Below are 23,084 nucleotides of genomic sequence, written 5' to 3'. Positions count from 1 at the left end.
ACATAACTCAACATACACACTCGCGGGCACACAAGCACATGCACGCGCACAAGCAAATAGTGTGGCGTAATTTCAACTTTAAAAGTGACTTACTGTACATCATGCTGCCGTCACCAAGCGGAGCGCGACGGCCAGCCGCCCAGTAGTGCCGGTGGGAGGCCCGATCCGTTTTGAGGGCGTGGCCTCTTCCATGCTGCTGGCAGGCTGCGGGCACCAAACAGGCTCCCTGTCGCAGCTCTCCGGCTCGAAGCTGGGGCAATATTGTGCAGCCCAGAGGCTGGATCAGCCAGCAGCAAAGTAGATGGGGAGGATGGAGGGGGGTGCGATCCTGCTCCTCCTGGCCCCACAAAAATCATTTTAATCTTATCATTATTGGTCCTCTCCGGCTACGCTACTGGGTAAAACTCGGAGCGTGCATGGCACATGGTTCACCCAGTTGTATCCCAAAATGACAATCAGGGTCCAAGTTTTTATTTAGACTGTATCATGAACTAATGATAATGGACTGTAGTGCAAAGATTTACAAACTGGCTAGTTTTGCCCCAGCTTATAGAAACCCTTGTCCAAGCATAATCTCCATTCAAGAAAAAAAGTTTCATGCCACATTAGCAATGTATTTATGAGAATTGAACAGCATTAGACAATCCTCATTTGATGCCAATTTATATTATGGCTCTATCTATAGGGGCAACCCCTGTGTCAAAGGCAAACAGTCACCACCTGTCTCCATCGGGGAAGCCATTGTATTCCCACTGTGGTCAAGCTGAGCTCTCCCTAGCAACAGGGAAGGTCTGCAATCAGACGTCGTAAATGCACCTTTTGTAAGAACTGTGCATCTGTAGCTCTGGGTTTGCTCAATCTGCCACACAGCATAAGTGGAGTTCGTTCAGTAGAGTGGAGATGGGCCGTACTGCAGAAGTTCTGCATTATAAATGGAGTGTTAGATGTTACGCAGACTCCATTAATGAAGGACATAATGAAGTCGCTGGTGCGAAAATTGGATGAGGTTCAAATTTATTCATGGTCATGCTGTACAGCAGCAATCACAGTCAACCTTTACCGTTTGTGAATCGCATCTTTACAACAGTTTTTAAGCATTAACTGCCCTGCTGGTGGTGTGCTGATGGATGTCACGATACCACAGAAGAATGATTGTCCAAATTAAGTGCAGTGTTGAAGTATAGTTACAATCAAAGTACTGTGGAATTTAGTTACTCCAGCTAATTTGCAACAAATGTTATCATTCTTCCTTACCCTAGGTAAAATTATCTTAGTGCGACTGTTTTAACAACTTTTGGTGTTAAATTATCGTGGTCTGCGATTATCATGATAAAGGGAGAGGCGATTTATCATGTACTGCCGATTTTATACCATACACCCGGATAATTAAATGCTAGCCCTAGTTCTGTCAAAATAATATTCTTAAAGCACTGCCTGGTCTAGTACTGAGCTGTACAGACCAGAAAGCTCAATCAATCTCTGCTCTATGCTGCATTAGCATAGCAGCAATGGGGCCATTACTGTCTCCACTCTATGAAGTAGAAAAATCAGCCAGAGTTTCTGCTCCTGATCAGTATCCAGTGATCCCTGATGAAAAATGCACATGTCTAAATGTTAGTTGAATACAGGCCTGTAATGGGCTGTGATGCCTTCCCCACTTTGCGATAGCCTGCTAACATTTATCATCATGTGAAAAATGACTAGTTAAAGGCTCCTTGATTGTTCAACAGATCTATTCAGTGAGTCGCTGTGCCGTACGGGCCAATTAGGTACCAGGTTCGATCCCTAGTGCTATGCTGAGCTCGGATGGGATGGCAGTAGCTGCACTAAAATTAGCCTCTTTGTCCCTGGGTCAGGGAGCGAAAAATCGGCCACAGTTCCTGCTCCTTATTGTTTTCCAGTGACCTCAGCCAGAATTGTGCATGTGCTTGAGGACAGAATCCAGCTCAGCTATGACGTCCCCTGCAGTCAATTATCCTACCACCGTTCAGTTCTAGGGCTTACGTATGAATAATGTTCCACCTAAACAAGGTATTAGAAGATGTCACGCCCATTTGGAACTGCATCCCAGCAAGGTGGTCGTGCCTTCGGGAGAGAAGGGAGCAAACTGGCGGAGTAAACACCAAACTGACTGCAGAGGTAAGGTTCCAGAAGGTTATCAGTGCCAGTGGAACTGTACCCCGACATGAATCACAGTGATCGGAGAAGGAGGATGGGAGAAAATTGGCAGAAAAAAGAGGATAAAGGCCAATTCACGAGTGTTACAAGCTGTCCATGTGGAATTGAAAAAAAAAAGGTGGTGGTGAGCCTTCTACATGAGTCACAGCAGTCCATTGGTGAAGGCAGTCTAACAGCACTGTGGGAGAACCTTCACCACATGGACTGCAGCGGTTCAAGAAGGCAGCTCACCACCACCTTCTCAAGGGCACTTAGGGATGGGCATTAAATGCTGGCCTTGCGAGCAATGTCCATAACTCCAGAATGAAAAAAATGAAATATATTAGGTCTTTGTTGTCATGTGGTTATTGGGAAGTAGACCATTTCCACATTATAATGAACATGCGATGCAAATAAAGTGACAAGTGAAATGGAATAGGGCATTTGGAGTCAAAAATACAGGAACCTGACTGTTGGTGGAAGCTACTTGGCTACAATAACACCACAGAACAACAAAGAATCAGGCAAGATTTTTGTGCTTGATCAAACATAAAACTGTTATTTCCAGCTATATCCTGGTGTCTGTGAGGGTAAGTCAACAGAGTGCAGTAAGAATCCAAATGAATAAAGGGGAAGCTAGATAAGAACATGAGGGAGAAAGGAATAGGAGGATATATGCCGATAGAGTTAGATCAAGAGGGGTGGGAAGAGGCTCACGTGGAGCATAAACACCAGCATAGACCAGTTGGGCCGAATGGCCTGTTTCTGTGCTGTAAATTCTATGTAATCCTATGAATGGGAGATCAAGGGACATTTTAAATGGTTATTTATTTTGTGTTAAAGGGGTTACACTATCCATTCACTTCTGGGACTCAGGTTTGAATCCAGCTCAGATTGGTGGGATAAAAATCACCTCTGTTGACTGGCTGTAAGTGTCCTTTGAAAAAAGAATTTGGTCAGTCTTAATCCAGTTCCTAGTTTCTATGTACCACAGCACATAACTGCCCCCATGTTGTCACTAAATTGACAATTTCATTCAGAGAAGCCTTGTGGACAGCTGATATGGGAAATTGAAAAATAAAACCAGGTGCAATAGGGCACATTGTTCTGAGATTGGGGTTAAGCCATGATGTTGAATCAGTGCAGAGGAAGCTTTGCTCTATATCTCGCTGTCCTGCATCAGGCCTACAAGTTCTTGAAGCTTATACTGCACAAGGAAAGTGGGAAAATGGTTCATTTCCCAATAAGTCATGGAGTTGTATGGGGGAGGGTTTAAAAAAAGAAACATGGATGTAGCCACACGTAACTCAAAAAAGAGAAATTTGCAAACCAAGTGAAGAAATCTATTTTTTCAAATTTCAGTTCGTACATCTTTCCCCATACCCAGTGTTAGTGTTGAACTGACTAGTTGGATCACTTACTTCCTAATCATTAAAAAAAATATAATTTCCAGTGATCTCCCTGTCACAGGAGAACAAGGCAAAGTGGCCAAGCACAGGGTAAGGAGGAGGTGAAACTAATTTGAAACAATACCTTGTGCTAAAAGTAGGGAAAAAACAGTAGTGTAATTCGAACTGGCCTTATCGGTAAATGTTTGAAATATTTTCCAAACCTATAATTTTACAATCGTCATCTGACGATCATAATACAATTAAAAAGGTATATCTCCTGCCTAATTTTAGTGCTCACTTGAAATATTTTTCAAATGTGCGTGTAGTCGGACTGCAGTGCTATTGTATAGCACAGTGGCTCATGCTATTCTTTAATCTGATCAGACAGGAAGCAGGGATGTTTGATTGACAGAGGCATATGTTAGAACAATGTTCTCCTTCATGGGGCTGAAGGGGGAGCTTTAGGCTGCAGGCTTTCCCGTGGCTATTGGTCATGCAGCTTCAGAATTGACTGACTCGGGGTAGCAGAGAGAATGCAAGGATTGGAGATTGCCTTCCCCCTCTTACTTCCCTGTGGGTTGAAGAGTTTTAATGCACAGTTAAAATTCTGTATTTTGACCTACCAGGCAGGCCAAGGACTAATGATACTGATTGTGACTGATTGATTGAAGTGAAGCATGTGCTGATGGTGCTAACCTTTAGAAGAAAAATGGTCAATGTGAATTGATTATTGAGATTCAATGGGGGATTTCATATAAATTCTAATTTTGACCTATAGGTCTTAAAAATCTCAGAAAAAAATGACGCCTCCTTATTTTAACAGCTGCACCTTATTTTTCTAACGGTAGGAAGAGGGATTCTCCCCTGCCCAATTTTTAACTGGACAGCCCAATTTTTGAGCAAAATGTCCAAGAATTCCCATAATGTAACACTGATATCAAAAGTTCATTTTTTCCACTTACTTCACTGAAGTTGGAGGCATTAATTACTTGGGGTCTTCAACAAATTTTATTGAGCAGCAAAGGAACACATGGGACTTGAGCCCTGGTTTACCACTCTGCCCAAACTCTTGGTTCCTATCCTGCTCCTTATATAGTTTTTGGGGAAACAGTTACAGCCCTAGGAGGGAATATAATTGCACCTTTGCCTTTTTAACCATCTCTCTGAGAAAATTTATGCCAATAATAGCTTCTCCTCTTGAAACCCACATGGCCCCAAGGTTCCTTGCTAGGCCTCTCTTTTTTCCTCACTTACATGCTGCCCCTCTGACACGTTATCCACAGGCATGGGGGTCAGTTTTCATATGTATGCTGATGACACCTAACTCTACCTCTCCACCAGTGCCCTGAATTCTATAACCACTTCTGACAATCTGCCGAACTGACATCAATGTGTGAGTAAGCCAGAACTTTCTCCAAGTCAACATTGGGAAAACCAAAGCCGTCGTGGTGGGCATCCATCAAAAAACTCCATGCAGTTTTCCCCAACTCTGTGCTCTGCTCCAGCTGTTCACTCAAGCTGAACAAGACAGTTCACAACCTCGGTGTCCTGTTCGACCCTGAATTGAGCTTCAACCCTATATCCTATCCAATAATAAAACTGCTTACCTCCACTTCACAACATTGCCCCACCTCCATCACCCTCACAGCCACTGAAACCTTTGCCCATGCTTTTGTTGCCTCAATACTCAACTTGGGGCCTCCCTAGCTCCTCTCTGTTCAGGACTAATGTCTGTGATTTTATTGACTCAACAACAAGGTAAAATATATTGCCTGGTGTGGAACTGAACTATAATGAGGAGGAAAGTTCCAGATTTGATTTCCCAATATGTTCTGACTTGGTTAGGGCAGCAATAGAGATGCTACAATTGGCTTCAGCATCCCTTGACTAGGGAGTGACGAAGGCAAAGTTCCCATTTCTATGCCAAATTTCAGACTTAGAAGTGCACCTGCGTGAATGTGGTTTGAGGACAGAATTAGATTCCTCTGTGACTTCACCATCACCCCTTCCCCCCGCCCCCGCCCGATAGAAAAATCGCCGAGCTGTGATTACTTCCTAAGTTGACGTGAAGAATGACCACTGGGTGAGGTACTGAATGGCAGGGGTAATTTTAACTTTTAGTGACGGTGTAAAACGGGCGATGTCGGATCGGCCGCTCATCATACACCTCCCGATTTTCCGATATCGCCCGTTTTTTACACTATTGCCAAAGGCTAACATTAATCCCAATGCCTTTGAGAATGAATGGGAGAAATGTGCAAGGAAAAGGTCTTTGAATCAGGCCAAAAACAGACTACTAGTTCCCACTGAAAACAACCACGTTGCTCTCACTAAGAGATTGTTTACATCATAATTTAGCTGCTTTTTCTTATTTATGAGTAAAATATTTTTGCTGAAGCCCAAGCGCTACAAATGAATTAATACCTTTTTAAACATGCAAACTGTAGCCAAAGGCAGACTCTGGAGTATAAGATACACAGATAAAATTAAGGCAGTGTTTTTGATGTAATTAATATCTATAGTGAACAGTTAAAAGTGGTAGCAATTATTTATTTGAAGGAATTATAAAAGTCACTATGTGAATAAGATAAGTGCTTTAAAAAAAGGCAAACATAATTAAGGCAATATCGTTTTGAATACATATGTTTCAAATGTATGATTATTAAATAATCTTTAATAACCTAGCCATACAAAAAATGAATAGAAGTGGCTTTTAATATATCCAGCAATTATTACTTGGCATCGGAGTTCAATAAACTTTAACAACATGACCAATATACCTGCCAACCATGCAGTGGTTTTATTGGAGTTTCCAGATTTATTGCTATATATATCTCCCCTTCAGTTCTCGAGTCTCCTTCATCTTAATGTGTCACAGTCCCTACAGAGTGGCACGCAGAGGTGAGACTTCCCTTGGTCTTTTTAACAAAATTGGAAATTTTACAAAGGTATTTACGATTTTGCCACAAGTAGCACACAGAATGAATCTTGTCATTTGGGGTGCGACTGGTTTGGTTTTTGACTGGACAGTCAGTTTTTTGAGCAGGCTATTCAGAAAGTTCAACTGGATAACAAAAGTATTTTTTGTTAAATATCTAAGTTTGTTCATCTTATTTCCATGGGGACATACAGATTTTCAATATATTTTCAGCAGGAGCAAAGAAAACGTCAGAGGGGTAATTCCGTGATCGCACAATCTCAGTGGGGAGCTGCTCTCACAGGGAGTGTGGGTCAGAGGATCAGTACTACCGTACCTCTGACTGGCACTGCTGCCAGCATAGCTCTTCGCTGGGAGTGCAGGAGTTTGGAGTAAACCCAAGAGCCACAAGCCCACCTTCATGTTCCATTGCTATCCTGCCCCCGCGTCAGTTTTCAACTATGCAAAAGGTCGCAACTCTGGTGCGACAAGAGTTCATTATGTCCCTGACACCTCGTTACTGCTGAGACCTGGAGCTATAATGAAAGTCTACAATTCCAATTTGCCACCTGTGTGTCCATTGTACTCAGATATACTTTTTGAGGGAGGAAATTAAAAACATTGCCAATCATATCAATTTTCCCTTCCTCATAGACCCTCTCATCCTGCTCCGATGCAGTAAATGTAAAATTAAAATAAATCAACTAAAAAAAAAGCAAAAGAGAAAATCAAAACTGTGAGTATATACAACTGGGTAGTATCTGCATAATATGGGGGCGATTTTAGGTGCGTATTCATCAAGCGGGTGGTGAGCAGCACATGCATGGCGGATGCCTGGAGGAGTCAGCGTGGGACCGAATCAATTCTCATGGTGGGTCCTCTTTGTGACACAGCTGGCAAGCTGGGAATGCGAAACACGGTCCCCAATAAGCAGCTTGGCAATTTGGAGGCCGAAAATTGGGCTGGACAGCCGTGTGTGAAAGGCTTGCGACAGCAGCTTAAAGGGAAGTGTATTCAGCATCAGGATCAAAAAGAAGCAGCAGGCAACACATGCAGAACTAAGAGTGGTAACTACATAAATTTCAGATGTGTTAAGATGCAAAAACTCATAAGCAACCGCCACAATAAAATGTCTCCAAAAGCGCCATCCAGCTTTACATAGCAGTGGCTGACGATCCCTTTAATTATCACTGGAAATGGTTGGTGAGCAGGAGCAGGAGCAGGAAATGCTGCTAGTCAGGTGGGCAGAGATGTAAATGACATTGGGGTCTTAATAGCATCAGTTGACTCTATTTGCATATGTGTGTGAGGCTCTTACTCTTTTTCGAGGGAAGTTCCATTCACCACAATGCAGGTTCGCCCGAAAATCAGGATGAACATCAACACAGCGATAATTTGGCTCAACTACCCGATGCTTCATTTTGCTTCCACTACAGCCCCACTCTTGAGTGCAAACAGGGTAGTAGCAACATGGAAGTCACCCCACTATGATTTTTTTGCATTATGTTAAGATTACATTTACCATGCTGTATCAGGTATTTTGGAGAGTAGTTGGAGCGTAGTTGGCCATTGGAGTCTACCATCCAGTGAGTTTAATTTGGTCAGTAATAAGATGAGAACTTTTTACTGTCCCAATACTCAAGCAGAGGTCAGAGCCTCAAGGAGGTGAATTTCTGTTGTGAAACCATGAACACAAAATATACCTCAAAATAAGTATTTTTGTGCATAAAACAAAACCAAGGAACTCCTGTGCCTTTGTTTACAGTATTGAGTAACGGTGACTAATACCTGATTGGATTATCACAGATGGAAATTTGAGACGAACATGAGGATATTATGACATGAGTTTCAAAGAGGGATCTGAGCCCAAGCACTAACCTGTTTCTTCTCTTTTCAGATGCTGACAGACCTGTTATGTGCTTCCAACATTTCCTGTGTTTATGTCATTATCCTGGGCATAATCGGCACTATTTTAGTTTGGAGCATTCTATGTACAAGCGTGGACTCACTGATTTCTTTCTCTCTTTTTCCAGAGATCGAAAAGGGAAGTTGTGGTGATCCTGATGTTCCTGTTTATGGCAAAAGAAGTGGGAACAGTTTTTTACATGGAGACACGTTGACATTTGAATGTCAATCAGCCTTTGAACTGGTGGGAGAGCGGACAATTGCGTGCCAACAAAACAATCAGTGGTCTGGCAACAAACCGAGCTGCGTCTGTAAGAACCTTTACTTCAAGTGTTTTACTGAAAGTATCGTGCAGTTTAAATTTTTGCCTCTTGTCATTTGCCATTTCACTTTAATGCTTTTTGAAACTTTCAAAGATGACTCCTCCTAGAACATTTAATCTGTCATATTTTTGATTCATCAAACACATTGGAGACACCTTTAGATAAATAATTGTTTTCCAGAGTAATTTTAAAGAGGAAGGAAAGATCATGGATTTACGTTCTATTCAAAGTGTTATACTAATTATTAAAAAAAGACCTCATAAATAAACATGCTACATTTAAATAGCTGGTGAGACACATCGTTGCAGGCTTCCTTCCCTCCACATCGGCTGAGATGATGGCACTGATAGATACAGGTACTACGTACGTTCCAAAGTGGCTGTATTCACTTTAATGGAGCTGCAATTCTGATTTGGTCCAGGAGCTACCCAATTCCAGAAAACATGTCACTGGCTAGGTACTGCTGCATACTCAGGTGGCAGACAGGTTGCCAAGGCTGAATCAACTTATTTCTCCTATCGACTTCCTCCCTTTTGAAATTATAAATTGCACATTAGTTTGTTACTAAGAAAGAGAAAGAAAGAACTTGCATTTATCTAGCGCCTTTCACGACCTCAGGACGTCTCAAAGCGCTTTACAGCCAATGAAGTACTCAGGAGCAACCACAGCTGAGACTTTTCATGCCAAAAGCCAGTGCAGTTCATTGCTGTTGAGAGGAGATTTTAGGACTAGGCTGGTGAAACAGTCCTGGCCCAGAGCTGGATGCTATGCTCGTCTCCTCTTCTTTGTGTCATTATATTTGCTTATGTCAATGCAACGCTAGCTTCAGGACTTCACCATGATGTAATCCAAAGTGGACTCCACTACGTGGCTAAGTATAGATTGTTTTTTTAGATGAGCTTATTGTGGAAAATTTACAATAACATAGTTAACATAAACGAGGAATTTTTTATGAACTAGAGTTTTGTGCAAATGAGCTTGTTGGGATTAGTTGGAGATACTCCTGCTTTATACATATTTGAAAAGGAATGATAAACACTGGCAATGAGTGGAGACTAACTGACTTCCCTTTAAAGGAATTGCCATTCACAGTTATGTTAAACATTTAATGATGGCTTAGTGTGATAAGGTCAAATTTTATCACTGCCATTTTGCATAAATACACTCATGCATCTTCATCAAAACAAGTATAGTTTTATTTGTTTCAAACTTTCATGATACAGGACATTAAAAACACCCATATAAGTTTACAGCACAGAAGGAGGACATTCAACCCACCATATCTGTGTCACCTCTTTACTCGAACAATTCAAAACTAATCCCATTGCCCTGTGCTCACCCCATCTTCCTCTGCTTCAAATATTTATCCAATTTTCCCTTAAGCATTGCAGTGGTCTCTGCTTCAATCAGTCCCTGTGGCATTCTTTGCTCTAACAGCTCTTTACGTAACAAAATCTCTCCATACCTTTCTCCTTACTCTCTTTGTCCTTGTTTTAAATTGATGACCTTTCATCACTGACTCCTCAGCCAGAGAAAATAGTCTTTCCTTGTTCACTCCATCAAAACTCTTCCTAATTTTAAAAACAACCTTTATTGCTGTGGATCAGAGAATGCCTTCCACTGACAGAGTTGCATTTTTCTTTTGCTTCATGTCAGCTGCACTTCAAAAATGTCAAAAGTCACATCTGCAAACTAAAATGTCTTTTTTCAATGGGATAAAGTTCTTTGAATTGCTTGTAAAAATTTGGTTTGAATGCCGAACAGTAGTCATGAACTGCCACACACTGAACATGGTAACAGTGCTGAGATATATGAAAAGAATATTAAATAAATTTAGTTATTAATTTAAAAATCCAGCCTCTGTGGACCAATGAAAGAGTGCGATGCCTCTTTAAAGGATTAAAACCCTTCTTTTTATTCTAGCCTGCTGCTTTTGGTAATAATTTGCAGAAAGTAATTGATATGTGTAATACGTAACTGTTTGCATTAATTGGATTAGTGATTTATACTGTGAGAATGTATTATTTTCTGTGTTTTTTGGACAGTCTCCTGCTTCTTCAATTTTACCGCACCATCTGGAGTTGTGCTCTCACCAAACTACCCGGAGGAGTATGGCAACAACATGAACTGCGTGTGGCTGATTATTGCAGAACCAGCGAGCAGGATTCACCTGCTTTTTAATGACTTTGACGTTGAGCCTCAGTTCGATTACCTGACAATAAAGGATGATGGGACTGCTGACTCTACAGTTCTGGGAACTTTTTCCGGCGATGACGTGCCTTCACAACTGGCCAGTAACGGGCACATTGCTCGCCTAGAATTCCAGTCAGATCATTCCACCACAGGCCGGGGCTTTAACATCACTTACACAAGTAAATTAGGAGATTTCAATTTTTGTTCCAGCGAATGTTGTCTGCTTTACGTTTTCAATCTAATAAGTTTCTCGTGTGAAAAATGAAAGCATGGTGGAGGTGCATATTACGCCACCAATGTTTCGCACTGTGGGGTGGAGTGTTGCGGATCTGAACCCCAACTTCATTTACATTCCAATCCCAGCTATGTTGTGTATGGAAGTCCCAGCCAGATGGCAGGCATTTCCCCTCTGTGGTGAAGAAAAAATGACTGGACCACCTTTGCATGTCTACTGGAAACCATTAAAGAGCAACACTGGCGGTGACCTAGCAATAGCTGTTCTCTCAGTCTTGGAAAAATGTGTTTTTTTTAATTCATTCTGGGGATGAGAGTCGCTAGTAAGGTCAGCATTTATTGCCCATCCCTAGTTGTCCTTGAGAAGGTGGTGGTGTGCCACCCCCTTGAACCGCTGCAATCTGTGTGGTGAAGGTACCCCCACAATTCAGGGAATTCCAGGATTTTGTCCCAAGTCAGGGTGGCGTGTGACTGGAGGGGTACCTGGAGGTGATGGTGTTCCCATGCGCTTGCTGCCCTTGTCCTTCTAGGAGGTGGGGAATCGCAGGTTAGGGAGGTGCTGTCAAAGGAATTAAGTGTGAATTAAAGGCATCTGCAAGGGGGCTGGTGGTGGTGGAAAGTGGGTGTGCTGTCATCAAAGGGTTACAAAAGAAAAACTTACAAGAAAAACAATCCAGATTGGGAAATGAAGGCTCCTTTATCTGCCGAGCATTGCTTGCTCAACCCATAGAATTGTAAATGCAAATCCCAGTCACTCTAGATATCAAGATAACGGAATTTGCCCCAACATATTCTGAAAAATAGCAACCAAACTAGTTGTAAAAATATATCAACAGAACGTTTCCTGTTTTATATTCACAGCCTTTTGCTAAAATTCGTGAATGGAAGAAAATATGGTTTGTGAGTGTCGTCTGACCTCTCTCTTTCCCCTGACTATTAAATTCTAATAGTTAACTGCATTCTCTAGTACCTGTTGTTCTGTATGAAAAGGACACGGGTGGAGAATAAGAAATTTGTTCAAATTCTTCTATTTTAACCCACATGTATCCTCTTTGTGCTGCCTTTTTGTGGGTAGAATAATCTGGATCATTTGACTTCTTGATAATTGGCTCGCCATTTCACCTGACAGGAGGAGGTATGATCCACGAGATGGGATCAATCTCCCAGCTAGTTTTCCCATTCTCTCAAAGATGAAGCATTCTGCCATCACAGAAAGTCCACCAAGTGGCCCAGCGACCTGACCAAGAATGACTGAAACTTGCCCACAGAGAAAGCAGGAAAGTTCAAATGACAGTCAAAGCTGGCTTTCAGACCCAGGAATTTTGAACACAGTTTTACTCTGCTGGTCCAACTGGGACGCCTCAAATAATCAAACACTTTTATTGCTAAAACAACTCGTTATAGTTTAAAGAAAGCAGCGTTGCTGAAGCACTCACTCCTGTGCAGGTCGTAAAACTCAAGATTGCCATTTCTACTGAAACACCAACAAGATTATTGAGTGATCAATTTCTAGTGCATTAAAAGAATTGAGAAATCAACCAACCAGTAAATATCCATACACTGTAACTCGTGTAGAGAAAGGCCGCACAGAAAATTAAAATAAACCTGTTTTTCAAAGAAATAAAATTAACGCTTGAGGTAATTATTTTTAAAAATATGACTTATTCTGGCAGGAGACCAACCAGCTTCAATTTCCTTTCAGTTATAAATATATTGCTATAAACACTACAATGGAATGGGTAATTACAGGAATCTGCACTTGTGATGGGCTTAGATGAAGAAGGGTGGAAGGAGGCTTGTGTGGAGCATAAATACCGGCATAGATCTGTTGAGCCGAATGGCCTGTTTCTGTGCTGTACATTCTATGTAATAGCCAGGTATAATGGACTGGTGCATCTAGGTGAAGGGCCAAGATCTGTAATGCAGGACACCAAGGTTGAAAAGCATAAGAGAGAAGATAAATAAAGAAGTAACGGCTAACTGACATCAAGCTTGGGTTTTTAAAAGGACGAAGAGAAGGCTGAGGAAGGCAATTAGTTCCTACACATTATTTTCCTTGGAGAAGATTAAATTTGCATAGGAGATGGTGCAGCATCTGAATTTCAACACTAGGTGGATGGTCATTTAATCAGGGTGACACTTTACATACAAGGAAGGTTCTTTACATTGGCTTTGCACCGAAATGAATTAAAAAATAGGGGGGAGGGAATAGGTAGTTATTCTTTGTTGTGCGGTGTAGCACAGTTGAGGTCATAACTTTAGCAAGTGAGGGAATTTAAGGCGAAGGCTTGCCTGGTGCAGTGTGCCAGGCTCCAATGTACTGCACTACCGCACTTCCCGACATTTGAATTTCTGTCATTGCACACTTTATGAAAATAACAATCACGTGAAAATAACCACACATTCCCTCTCCCTATTTTTAATGCATTATTGTTCAAAGCTAATGCACAGAACCTCCCTTATGTACAAAGCTACCACGGTTCAATTTCACCATCCATTCTTTCTCAAGACCTCAAAAGTGTAGAGTTCCTTTCCTCCCTCAGTCTTCTTTTCCTCCTACGATTTGCAGGCTTTTAAAACCCAAGCATGATGTCAGCTAACTATTACTTTTTGATTTGTCTTCTCCCCTCGTAGGAGAGAGGGAAAATCAAAAGGAGATTCGCACTAGGCGACCCTTGTAGTATTTAGTGTCAGAGCAGCACTGGGAGAGGTGACCCATCTGTCCTCACAGCCAGTGAACGAGCGTGACGTGGAATCTTTTATGAGAGCCTTAATTGTTTTATCATTGTAAATATCTTTTTGTCTGTAAATTGTTACTAATTTATTAATTATGCTACATATTTTGGTGTATTTGATCTGGGTTTTGTGTATTTCTTAAAAGAATGTTGCACGAGTATGAAGCATTATCATTTAAACCTTAAAAGTGATGCAAGGATTTAGATTGTAACCTTTCACCTCTGATGACATGAAGGTTCCCCCTGTCTGTTGGCTGTGAGGGCCCTACACGAATGGAGTGTGGGAACTCTCAGTAAACCCACAGCGCACAACTGTCCCTAATTTCGCACTGAAATCTCAACGTCACTCAAATTTGCTTAATGTTACACTGAAGAGAGTTCCTCTCCCCGGTTCTGATATCCCTCACAAAGTTCACACAAAAAAAAAATCATAAAGAACCCCTTCCATAAAGATGCTGGTGCTGCCAAAACCTAGTACGTTGGCAACTCAAAATCAAAAATATATATGTGATGCAGAATGGTGAAAGGTTAAGAGCCAAAAGGAATTCTTTAAAAAAAATGTTTTCCAGTTATTTTCAGACAGTAAGAGTATTCTTTTTATGTTATTCTTAACCAGCTTTTGGCCAAAATGAATGCCATGATCCTGGCATTCCAGTCAATGGAAGACGATTTGGCGATATTTTTCTGTTGGGAAGTTCTGTGTCCTTCCAATGTGATGAAGGCTTTATTAAAACACAAGGATCCGAGACCATAACCTGCATTATGCAGGAGGGGAATGTCATCTGGAATTCTGCTGTCCCGCGATGTGAAGGTAACTACTGAAAATACCATGTTTATTCAGGGAACAGGGAGAAATAGGATTAATTTACTGTTGCAGACACCTCAACATGATTTTGGTTACTTTTTTGTAATGGTACAATGAAATGAAACCATGTTTCCCCGATGTTGCAATAGATTGTTAATTGAAATTATATCTGAATAGAATCATAGAAATTTACAGGTCAGAAGATTCCATTCAGCCTATCATGCTTGTCCCTCGCTCTCTGAAAGGGCTGACCATTTATGGGGCTATTTTAACTATCAGACAGCCAGCCGGCGGAGCGTGAAGGCCGGCAGCCCAATCCCTCCGGCAGGAGACCACCATCAATTTTCAGGGCATTTAATTATCATTAATTGCTGCTGGCAAGCTGCATGCCTTGAACAGGCATCTCGTTGCAGCTTAGCAGCTCAAGGCCAGTGCAATATCGGGTGGCCCGGAGGCCGACCCAGCCTCCAGGAAGGTAGGCCTGGGGTGGGGAGCGGGAGGGGAGGGGGGATGAGGGGGGGAATGGGAAGGACCTTGTGGTGGCAATGGTCCACATTATTCTTGTGAGCTCAGAGGAGCAGCTACTGTTCCTCCCAGGCCCACAAAAATAATTTTAGACTTACCTTTTTGGGGCCTTTTCCTCTTGACGGTCAGGTTTTACTGAGCCTGCTCCTCCCAATAGACTCGCTGAATTGCATCGAGCTGCTGTGTGTGTCATATTCCCTGTAGTCTCATCCTCTGGCCTTTTCTCCATACATATATAACTTTTTTTCAAATATATATCCTCTTCCCTATACAAAGCTATGATGTGGAGATGCCGGTGATGGACTGGGGTTGACAAATGTAAGGAATCTTACAACACCAGGTTATAGTCCAACTTCGTCACTCACCTGACAAAGGAGAAAGCCTCCGAAAGCTTGTGATTTTCAAATAAAACAGTTGGACTATAACCTGGTGGCACACTATACAAAGCTGTTATGGATTCTGCTTCCACCATTTTCTGGTAGAACGTTCCATGTCCTAACAACCCTCTATGTAAAAATAAATAAATGCATTTTCTAATCTCTAATTTTGTTTTCTCGACGATGATCTGAAGTTGATAACCTCAAGTTGCCCAGCGGAAATAGTGTTCCTATTTACCTTATCAAAATCATAATTTTGAACTCCTTGATTAGATCCGCATTTGAACTTTATTTTTCCAATGAAAATAGCCCCAGTTACTTCCTCATAACTGAAAGCTCTCATCTCTGCTATAATCTTAATAAATCTTCTGTATCCTGTCCATCATTTTGTTATCCTTCCTAAGGTAGGGTGCCCAAAACTGGACACAATATTCTAATTTCTGCCTAACCAATGACTTATATAGGGTGAGTATTACCTCTGCTTTTGTATTCTATGCCCCAATTTATAAAACCTAGGATTTTTAAAGATTTATTTATATGAACTCCTAAGGATCTCTCCCCTTACTCCTTTCAAAGCTTCACCTTTTAGGGTGCGTTTCCTCTCATTCTTCCTCCCAAAAAGTATCACTTTGTTTTTTTTTTGCTACATTACATTTCATCTGATTGTCCAGCTGCCCAATCTACTAACCTATCCATGTTCCGAAATCACCCGCGGTCCTCTGGACACTCAACCATGCTCCTTATTTTTGAGTCACCTGCAAATGCTGATATTGTGCCCTCCACATTCAATTCCAAATCGTACATATGGCAATGGTCTTAAGACTGACTCGTGTGGGACACCATTGTTTAAATCCCTCTGGTCTGAAACAATCCATTAACCATTACTCTCTGTTTCTTGCCCTTCAGCTAATTCCCTATTTTTATGCTGCCACATTCCCTCCAATACAATGGGGTCCGTTTTGACTTTTCGGTGACCGACCAGCGGAGCATGCTGGTCAGCGCCCGTTCCGGCGATGAAGAGGCCCCCCGCAATTTTGAGCCGCCGGGAAAATTTAGATTTGGCAGGCGAGATGCGGGGCGCCAAACAGGCATCCTGGTGTAGCTCACCGGATTAAGGCCTCAAAAAATCAAGCCAGGGTGGCTGCCAGTGGGGTAAGCTGCGAGACGGGGGGGTCGCGATCTTTAAAGGCGGGGGTCCCGGGGCAGCAGCGGCCCAGATTATTTTTGTGGGCCTCAGAGGATTACTCCTGCTCCTCCGGGGCCCACCAAAATAATTCAACTCCCTGGCTTTTAGTGGGCCCCTTCGGTTCCTTCGCTCGTGGAACTGGTCAGAGTGTGCACTGTGCAAGCTCATACCAGTTCTGACGTAAAATGGCAATCGGGCACTTATTTACGTCATAGGACCCCCATTTCCATATCAAAGATGGACTAACACCTGAAACAGGTGGACCCTTTGGACACTCGGAGGCAGGCCCCTTTGAAATTGGAGCCGGTTTGATTTTTGTCCCTCCTTACCTGTGAGAAAGCCTCTTTACCTTACTCGGCTCCTTCGTTTGAGGAGTTTGGGCGCGATCAGGGAAACTCACCATATGAGAAATCGCTGGCATGAATACACATGTGCCGTGCACTACATCAGTATACCAACACACTGTGCCACCTCGGCTGTACCTATGTTGCCTCTTGTACTGCCGTGAAGTCTTCAGAAATAATAGATAATATACAAGGTTTTTGTTAACTGAAATATTTGATTGAAGGAAGAAGTTGTTTGTATTTAAATGGAGTTCTGTATTTTTATCTCTTATCTGACAGCACCATGTGGTGGCCATTTGACAGCACCCAGTGGTGTAATTCTATCTCCAGGGTGGCCAGGATATTACAAGGACTCACTGAACTGCGAATGGGTGATCGAAGCAGAGCCACGGCATTCCATCAAAATAACATTTGACAGGTTATTCCTTTTCATTTCTTTTAATTAAAAATATATTGACCTTCAACCCTTTTATTACTGCCTATCTCAAAATTTGCATTTTGTTATTAATACCAGATGCAGGATTACATTTCAAATGTTGATAAATGGAACTACGAATCTCAAAATACATTTGTTCAATAGTTCAGGAGACAGCTGGCGTTCTAATTCTACATTCCAGCACGGGTTCAAGGAATTAAATTTTGACAGCCTGTTGATGTAATGAAAAAAACATTGTAATCCTGATGTTCTGTCACTAGGTATCACTAGCACATTTATAAATAGCATAGAACCGCTGAAGAACACAGCATAGAAACAGGCCAATTGCCGCGTCAAATCTGTGACTTTTTGTTCTCCATGAGGGATCGAGTCTAATCCCACTTTTCTGCTCATTCCCCATACCCTTTAATATTCCTCTTTTTCAAGAAACTATCTAATTTATTTTTTGAATAATTGATGGATTCTACTTCAACAATGGTTTGTGTCAGAGAAGTCCCCATTCCAACTCCCCTCGTCCACATCCTGTTTGTGAATCATGTTATAGGTTTCTCAAAGAGTCCTTGAATCCACCATTGGGCAGCTGAAAGTCCAGTATTGGAATTTGAATCGAGTATCCTCGATTTAACAGTAATGGAATTCAAACCGCTTCTGAAATAAACGAAGATTTGCAATCACAGAAATGTTCCTGTAGTTTGTTTAAAGTGTAACAGGAATCAGCAGAGCGTGCTAGTATATTCTGGAAACCGAGGGGAAAATGCAGTTGAAGTTAAATATGGAAACCACTTTCAAAGAGGAAGTTCATTTCACAGAATCGAATCATAATCCTTCAGTGTTATAAACATAGACACCTCAATGACAACTGGTGTCTTTCATTCACCTTTGTTACCATGATGAACTGATAGTTAGGGGCAATGTAATAGTAAATATTTTGGATCGAATTCTCCTATAAGATCATGACATGAATGGGAACGTTGCCATCAGCTGATTGTTCTTATTCACAGAACCATAGACATTTTACAGCACAGAAGGAGACCATTGACCTTCCTAATCTTCTTTTCCTTACCCTGTCCAGCACATGGTGCAGAAAAGAATACAAAATGCACCATTTTGAGGTCTTGTTTTTCAATCTGGTGTCTAATTCCTTAAAATCCCTTTTCCAAACCTCATTTGTTCCAACATGGACCATGACTGTTGGCTGCTCTCCTTCCCTTCCCGGAAGTTCTGCGATGTCCATCACCCTGCCACCACAGAGGCAACGCACTATTCACAACTATTAAAAAAAAGGTTGTCGATAACCCTGATATTAGAATCTCCCATTACTAGCCTCGTAGTCCACTTGCCTCTCACTCTCCTCGGTGGTCCCTTGTTCCATGAAGCCACAATGTTGCTCAGGGCAATGCTCCTTTGAGTCACTGTTACTGTCCACCTCACACTTGTCCAACTCTATGAGATAGATTTTCAACTTTCATTTACACCCAGGAGAGAAAAATGTTTCATCTCAGTAGAATAAATTTAAACCCAAATCTCAGAAATCAAAGTTCAGTGTGTTAACCCAATGTGTCATTCTAATCCAATTCTCTTCCCCACATGAGAAGATTCTTCATGGACCCTTGTCTTGAAAAGGATTGTATGGCTCCTTTCGAACAATGGCATCTCATGGATCCCAGCATGTAACTTGTGTAGTCAGGACACTTCAGCACAATTATGTACTTATCTTAAATTTGTCAAATATTCCTTGCTATCATACAAGAAATAACATGAACAAAATACACAAAGGGACTCAGTTATGTACTAAAAATTATATGCTGGTAAATCAAATATGGAGGCATAATTCACTCGCCCTTCAGACTGTTGAGAACCAATGGTTTATTATTCAACAAAACACCGAATTCTCCGTAAGAACCGTATTTGTTCAAACCGTTATTTCACTTAGATGGGGGCGCCTACCTCTGTGCTTTATTAGTCATTACGAATGTTGATCCAACTTAAAAGAAACGCACACAGAAAATCGATGTACCTTCTACAAGTTTCTTTTTTATACAAATTTCACATAATTATTTGAAGTTAAAACTGTATAAATGTCAGCACTTCCTTTGATGACTCAGTTGCCAAATGCTGGGCCTGCTGTGGCACTGAGCCATATGAATCAGGAAGGCTACAGGTTTGACCCCTGATCTGTGTGCCTTAACTCAGACATTGGTATCGCTGAAATGTTGTCTCTGCCCATGGGCTAAGGATGTAGGGTAAAGCCATTTAGATAAGGTAATGGAGGGCTGCATTTGCAGGTGGAACTGTATTCTTGCATGAGTTAGTGCCTTCAGGAGAGGAGAGGAAAGCAACAATGCACAAAACAATTCATGCTGTTGACTGAAGAAATATCTTAAAACAAATCATTTGTAATCTAGTTATATTTTTAATTTTGATTGAGGGGGCGGGAATAATGTTTACAGCATGAAACTCTGCTCAAATTTCAAGTGCGCTGTACAAGAGGAAGTCATGTTATATGTTATCACAATTAGGCTTGGTGATTTTAAAGACTGATCTCCCTCTCGCTTAGGGCACAGGAGAGAAAAATATCACTGGAACAAAAAATATATATCAAAGGGGGAAAGGTAAGGCTGGGGTACTTACCGTAAGCCAGTGCCAGAGCTTTGTTTCCAGCCTGCCTGCACATTATCCTGAGGAAAGTTAAGTGCTGTTGATCCAACTAACATCTCAACTCTCAAACTTTTAGCTCAGTGTAAGGATTCCAATCCTGGGACAAATTTGTGATGCGCAATTATATCTGCAATAGTGTTAATTTATTTGTGATAGTTTTTTAATTCATTCATGGGACGTGGGCGTCGCCGGCAAGGCCAGCATTTATTGCCCATCCCTAATTGCCCTTGAGAAGGTGGTGGTGAGCCGCCTTCTTGAACCGCTGCAGTCTGTGTGGTGAAGGTTCTCCCGCAGTGCTGTTAGGTAGGGAGTTCCAGGATTTTGACCAAGCGACGATGAAGGAACGGCGATATATTTCCAAGTTGGGAAATATATAGTCAATAGAGCTAGAAACAGAAAAGATATAATAAATGGTGTGTGACTTGGAGGGGAACGTGCAGGTGGTGTTGTTCCCATGTGCCTGCTGCTCTTGTCCTTCTAGGTGGTTGAGGTCGCGGATTTGGGAGGTGCTGTCGAAGAAGCCTTGGCGAGTTGCTGCAGTACATCCTGTGGATGGTACACACTGCAGCCACAGTGCGCCGGTGGTGGAGGGAGTGAATGTTTAAGGTGGTGGATGGGGTGCCAATCAAGTGGGCTGCCTTGTCCTGGATGGTGTCGAGCTTCTTGAGTGTTGTTGGAGCTGCACTCATCCAGGCAAGTGGAGAGTATTCCATCACGCTCCTGACTTGTGCCTTGTAGATGGTGGAAAGGCTTTGGGGAGTCAGGAGGTCAGTCACTCGCCACAGAATACCCAGCCTCTGACCTGCTCTTGTAGCCACAGTATTTATGTGGCTGGTCCAGTTAAGTTTCTGATCAATGGTGACCCCCAGGATGTTGATGGTGGGAGATTTGGCGATGGTAATGCTGTTGAATGTCAAGGGGAGGTGGTTAGATTCTCTCTTGTTGGAGATGGTCATTGCCAGGCAATTGTGTGGCATGAATGTTACTTGCCACTTATCAGCCTAAGCCTGGATGATGTCCAGATCTTACTGCATGCGGGCACGGACTGCTTCATTACCTGAGGAGTTGCGAATGGAAATGAACACTGTGCAATCATCTGAGATGATTGGCATCCAACAACCAAAAATACCATCTTCCTCAGAGCTGGATTTGAACTGAAAGTGTCCCTCTCGCTTTTCTCTCTCTCTCTCAGCAAACAACAACTTCTTTTGAGCATTGTACTGAACTGTTTCATCAAGCCTGCTTAAGAATTATCACCCATGAATTATCACCCATGCGTGTCTGTCAATTTAGTTGTCATTTTGACCTTGTTTGTGTAGTTATGTTTCAGCAAAATCATCTGACAAAAGAGAGGGTTTGAATGCTATAACATCTATAAAGCCTTATAGCCTGAATTTATACACCAAGATACTACAATGTGAAAGTTTAATGAGTTGATCTGAACTCGCTCTTTTGCTATTTTAACAGAGGTGTTAAAGTAAATAGGACTAACACCTTTGCTGAAACAGGGGAGAAAGGAATTACAGAAATTGGTATCCCATTATGTAATTTCAGAAGCGTGGGCCTCGATTTTAACAGCGTCCACCTGGTGGAAAACGGGTGGGAGGGGCAGTTAAAATTAGGTGAGTCACTTACCCCCTCTGATCCCGCTGCCTCCCAGCCGTGTCCCAATATTAACCTGCTCTTTTGAGCAGACAAGCAGGACACCCGCAGGAAGGAAGCGGAGTCCTACTTTAAATATGCAGAACAGGTCCGATGATGTCATCAGGACCTCATCTGCAATTTCAACCTGAGGCCTGAGTGGGGGAGGCGGGTGGGGGGGGGTGGAAGCAGTGTCGGCTTCCCCATCAGGCAAAACCTGCCGGGAGTCGAATCCTGGGCCAGAGAAGGCCCAGAAGGTAAGTGTAAAAGATTTATTGCTTGTAGACCAGGAGGGGCTGGAGTGCTCCTCCAGGCCTTGGGCTGCCCATGTGCTAGGTTTCCTCCCTCCCAATCTTTGCTAGACCCACCACCCCCTCTACGATTGTGGCTAGAGGCTTCCCCCTACCCCCAACAATTCCGTCTAGAGCCTTCCACCCACTCTTTCCCTTCCCCCCCTCCCACTCCGCCCCCAACTAGCTGCCGGGAACTGTTCCTACAAGTCCTTGGAAGTGGCCTCCTGCTGCAAATTCCCACTCCCGCCCTCTGGCCAGGTAGTCAATCTGGCCGGGCTTCTGCAGACTTTTATTTAAATGAGACCCTTCTGTTAACATCGGCAGGGCTTCCTCATCCCTGGCCTTGCCAGGTTCGTTGCCCGCTGCCGGGATCCACCGCCCCCAAAATCGAGGCCATGGTGTCTATTTTGGCCACCGTCTCTTTTACATTTACTGCACACGTTCAAGACAAATTATATAAATGCAAGTCAGCTGCATCAAATTAAACTACAGTGCTTGATGTTTTTGTTCCATTTTACATTCATTCTTATTTTCCAGTTGTCATTCTTGACAGCCAATAAAATTAAGTTTTAAACAAATAACTGTAGCGGTTGAATTATATAACCCAGAGACTGAGAGCCTTGCTTCACTGCCAATAGTCCAGTGGGATGGGACTTCTGCTCGCCCCCCCCGCTGTTAGCCCTTGCCTTGGGGACGATAGGAGCAGGCATCTGCACTGTTAACAATGCTACTGGGGCTTCTGGCCTTTGGGGATATTGGGATATCAGCGGGACAGTGAGATGCCACTAGTTGGGGGATGGCAGGTGGGGGGAAGGCACATGCTGGTCTGGCCTCACTTTCTAAAGTGCATCATTTTGAATGCTGGTTGCTCAGTTATTGAAACGCCATTCTCCGAAAGGCAATCCATCTCGAAGACCGATTGTGGTTTGCATATGGCATAGTGGGCCCCACGTACAGCTGCCAC

At 42.5% G+C, this 23,084-nt stretch overlaps 1 protein-coding gene across 1 annotated transcript in view; it reads left to right on the top strand.

Annotated features, from left to right (window-relative positions):
- The window catches only part of LOC137321575 (CUB and sushi domain-containing protein 1-like), a 2,214,006-nt gene that overhangs the window by 1,669,102 nt on the left and 521,820 nt on the right, over nucleotides 1–23,084 (top strand). Inside the window, exons 13-16 of the mRNA XM_067984007.1 lie at nucleotides 8,499–8,681; nucleotides 10,739–11,065; nucleotides 14,472–14,666; nucleotides 17,372–17,510. Coding sequence (XP_067840108.1) covers nucleotides 8,499–8,681; nucleotides 10,739–11,065; nucleotides 14,472–14,666; nucleotides 17,372–17,510 — 844 coding nt within the window. The remainder of the gene's footprint in view (nucleotides 1–8,498; nucleotides 8,682–10,738; nucleotides 11,066–14,471; nucleotides 14,667–17,371; nucleotides 17,511–23,084) is intronic.

Source organism: Heptranchias perlo, chromosome 5, assembly GCF_035084215.1.
Source record: "Heptranchias perlo isolate sHepPer1 chromosome 5, sHepPer1.hap1, whole genome shotgun sequence".
NCBI classification, from domain to species: domain Eukaryota; kingdom Metazoa; phylum Chordata; class Chondrichthyes; order Hexanchiformes; family Hexanchidae; genus Heptranchias; species Heptranchias perlo.
Note: the sequence above shows the minus strand (reverse complement) of the source record. Positions and strands in the feature narration are given on the sequence as shown.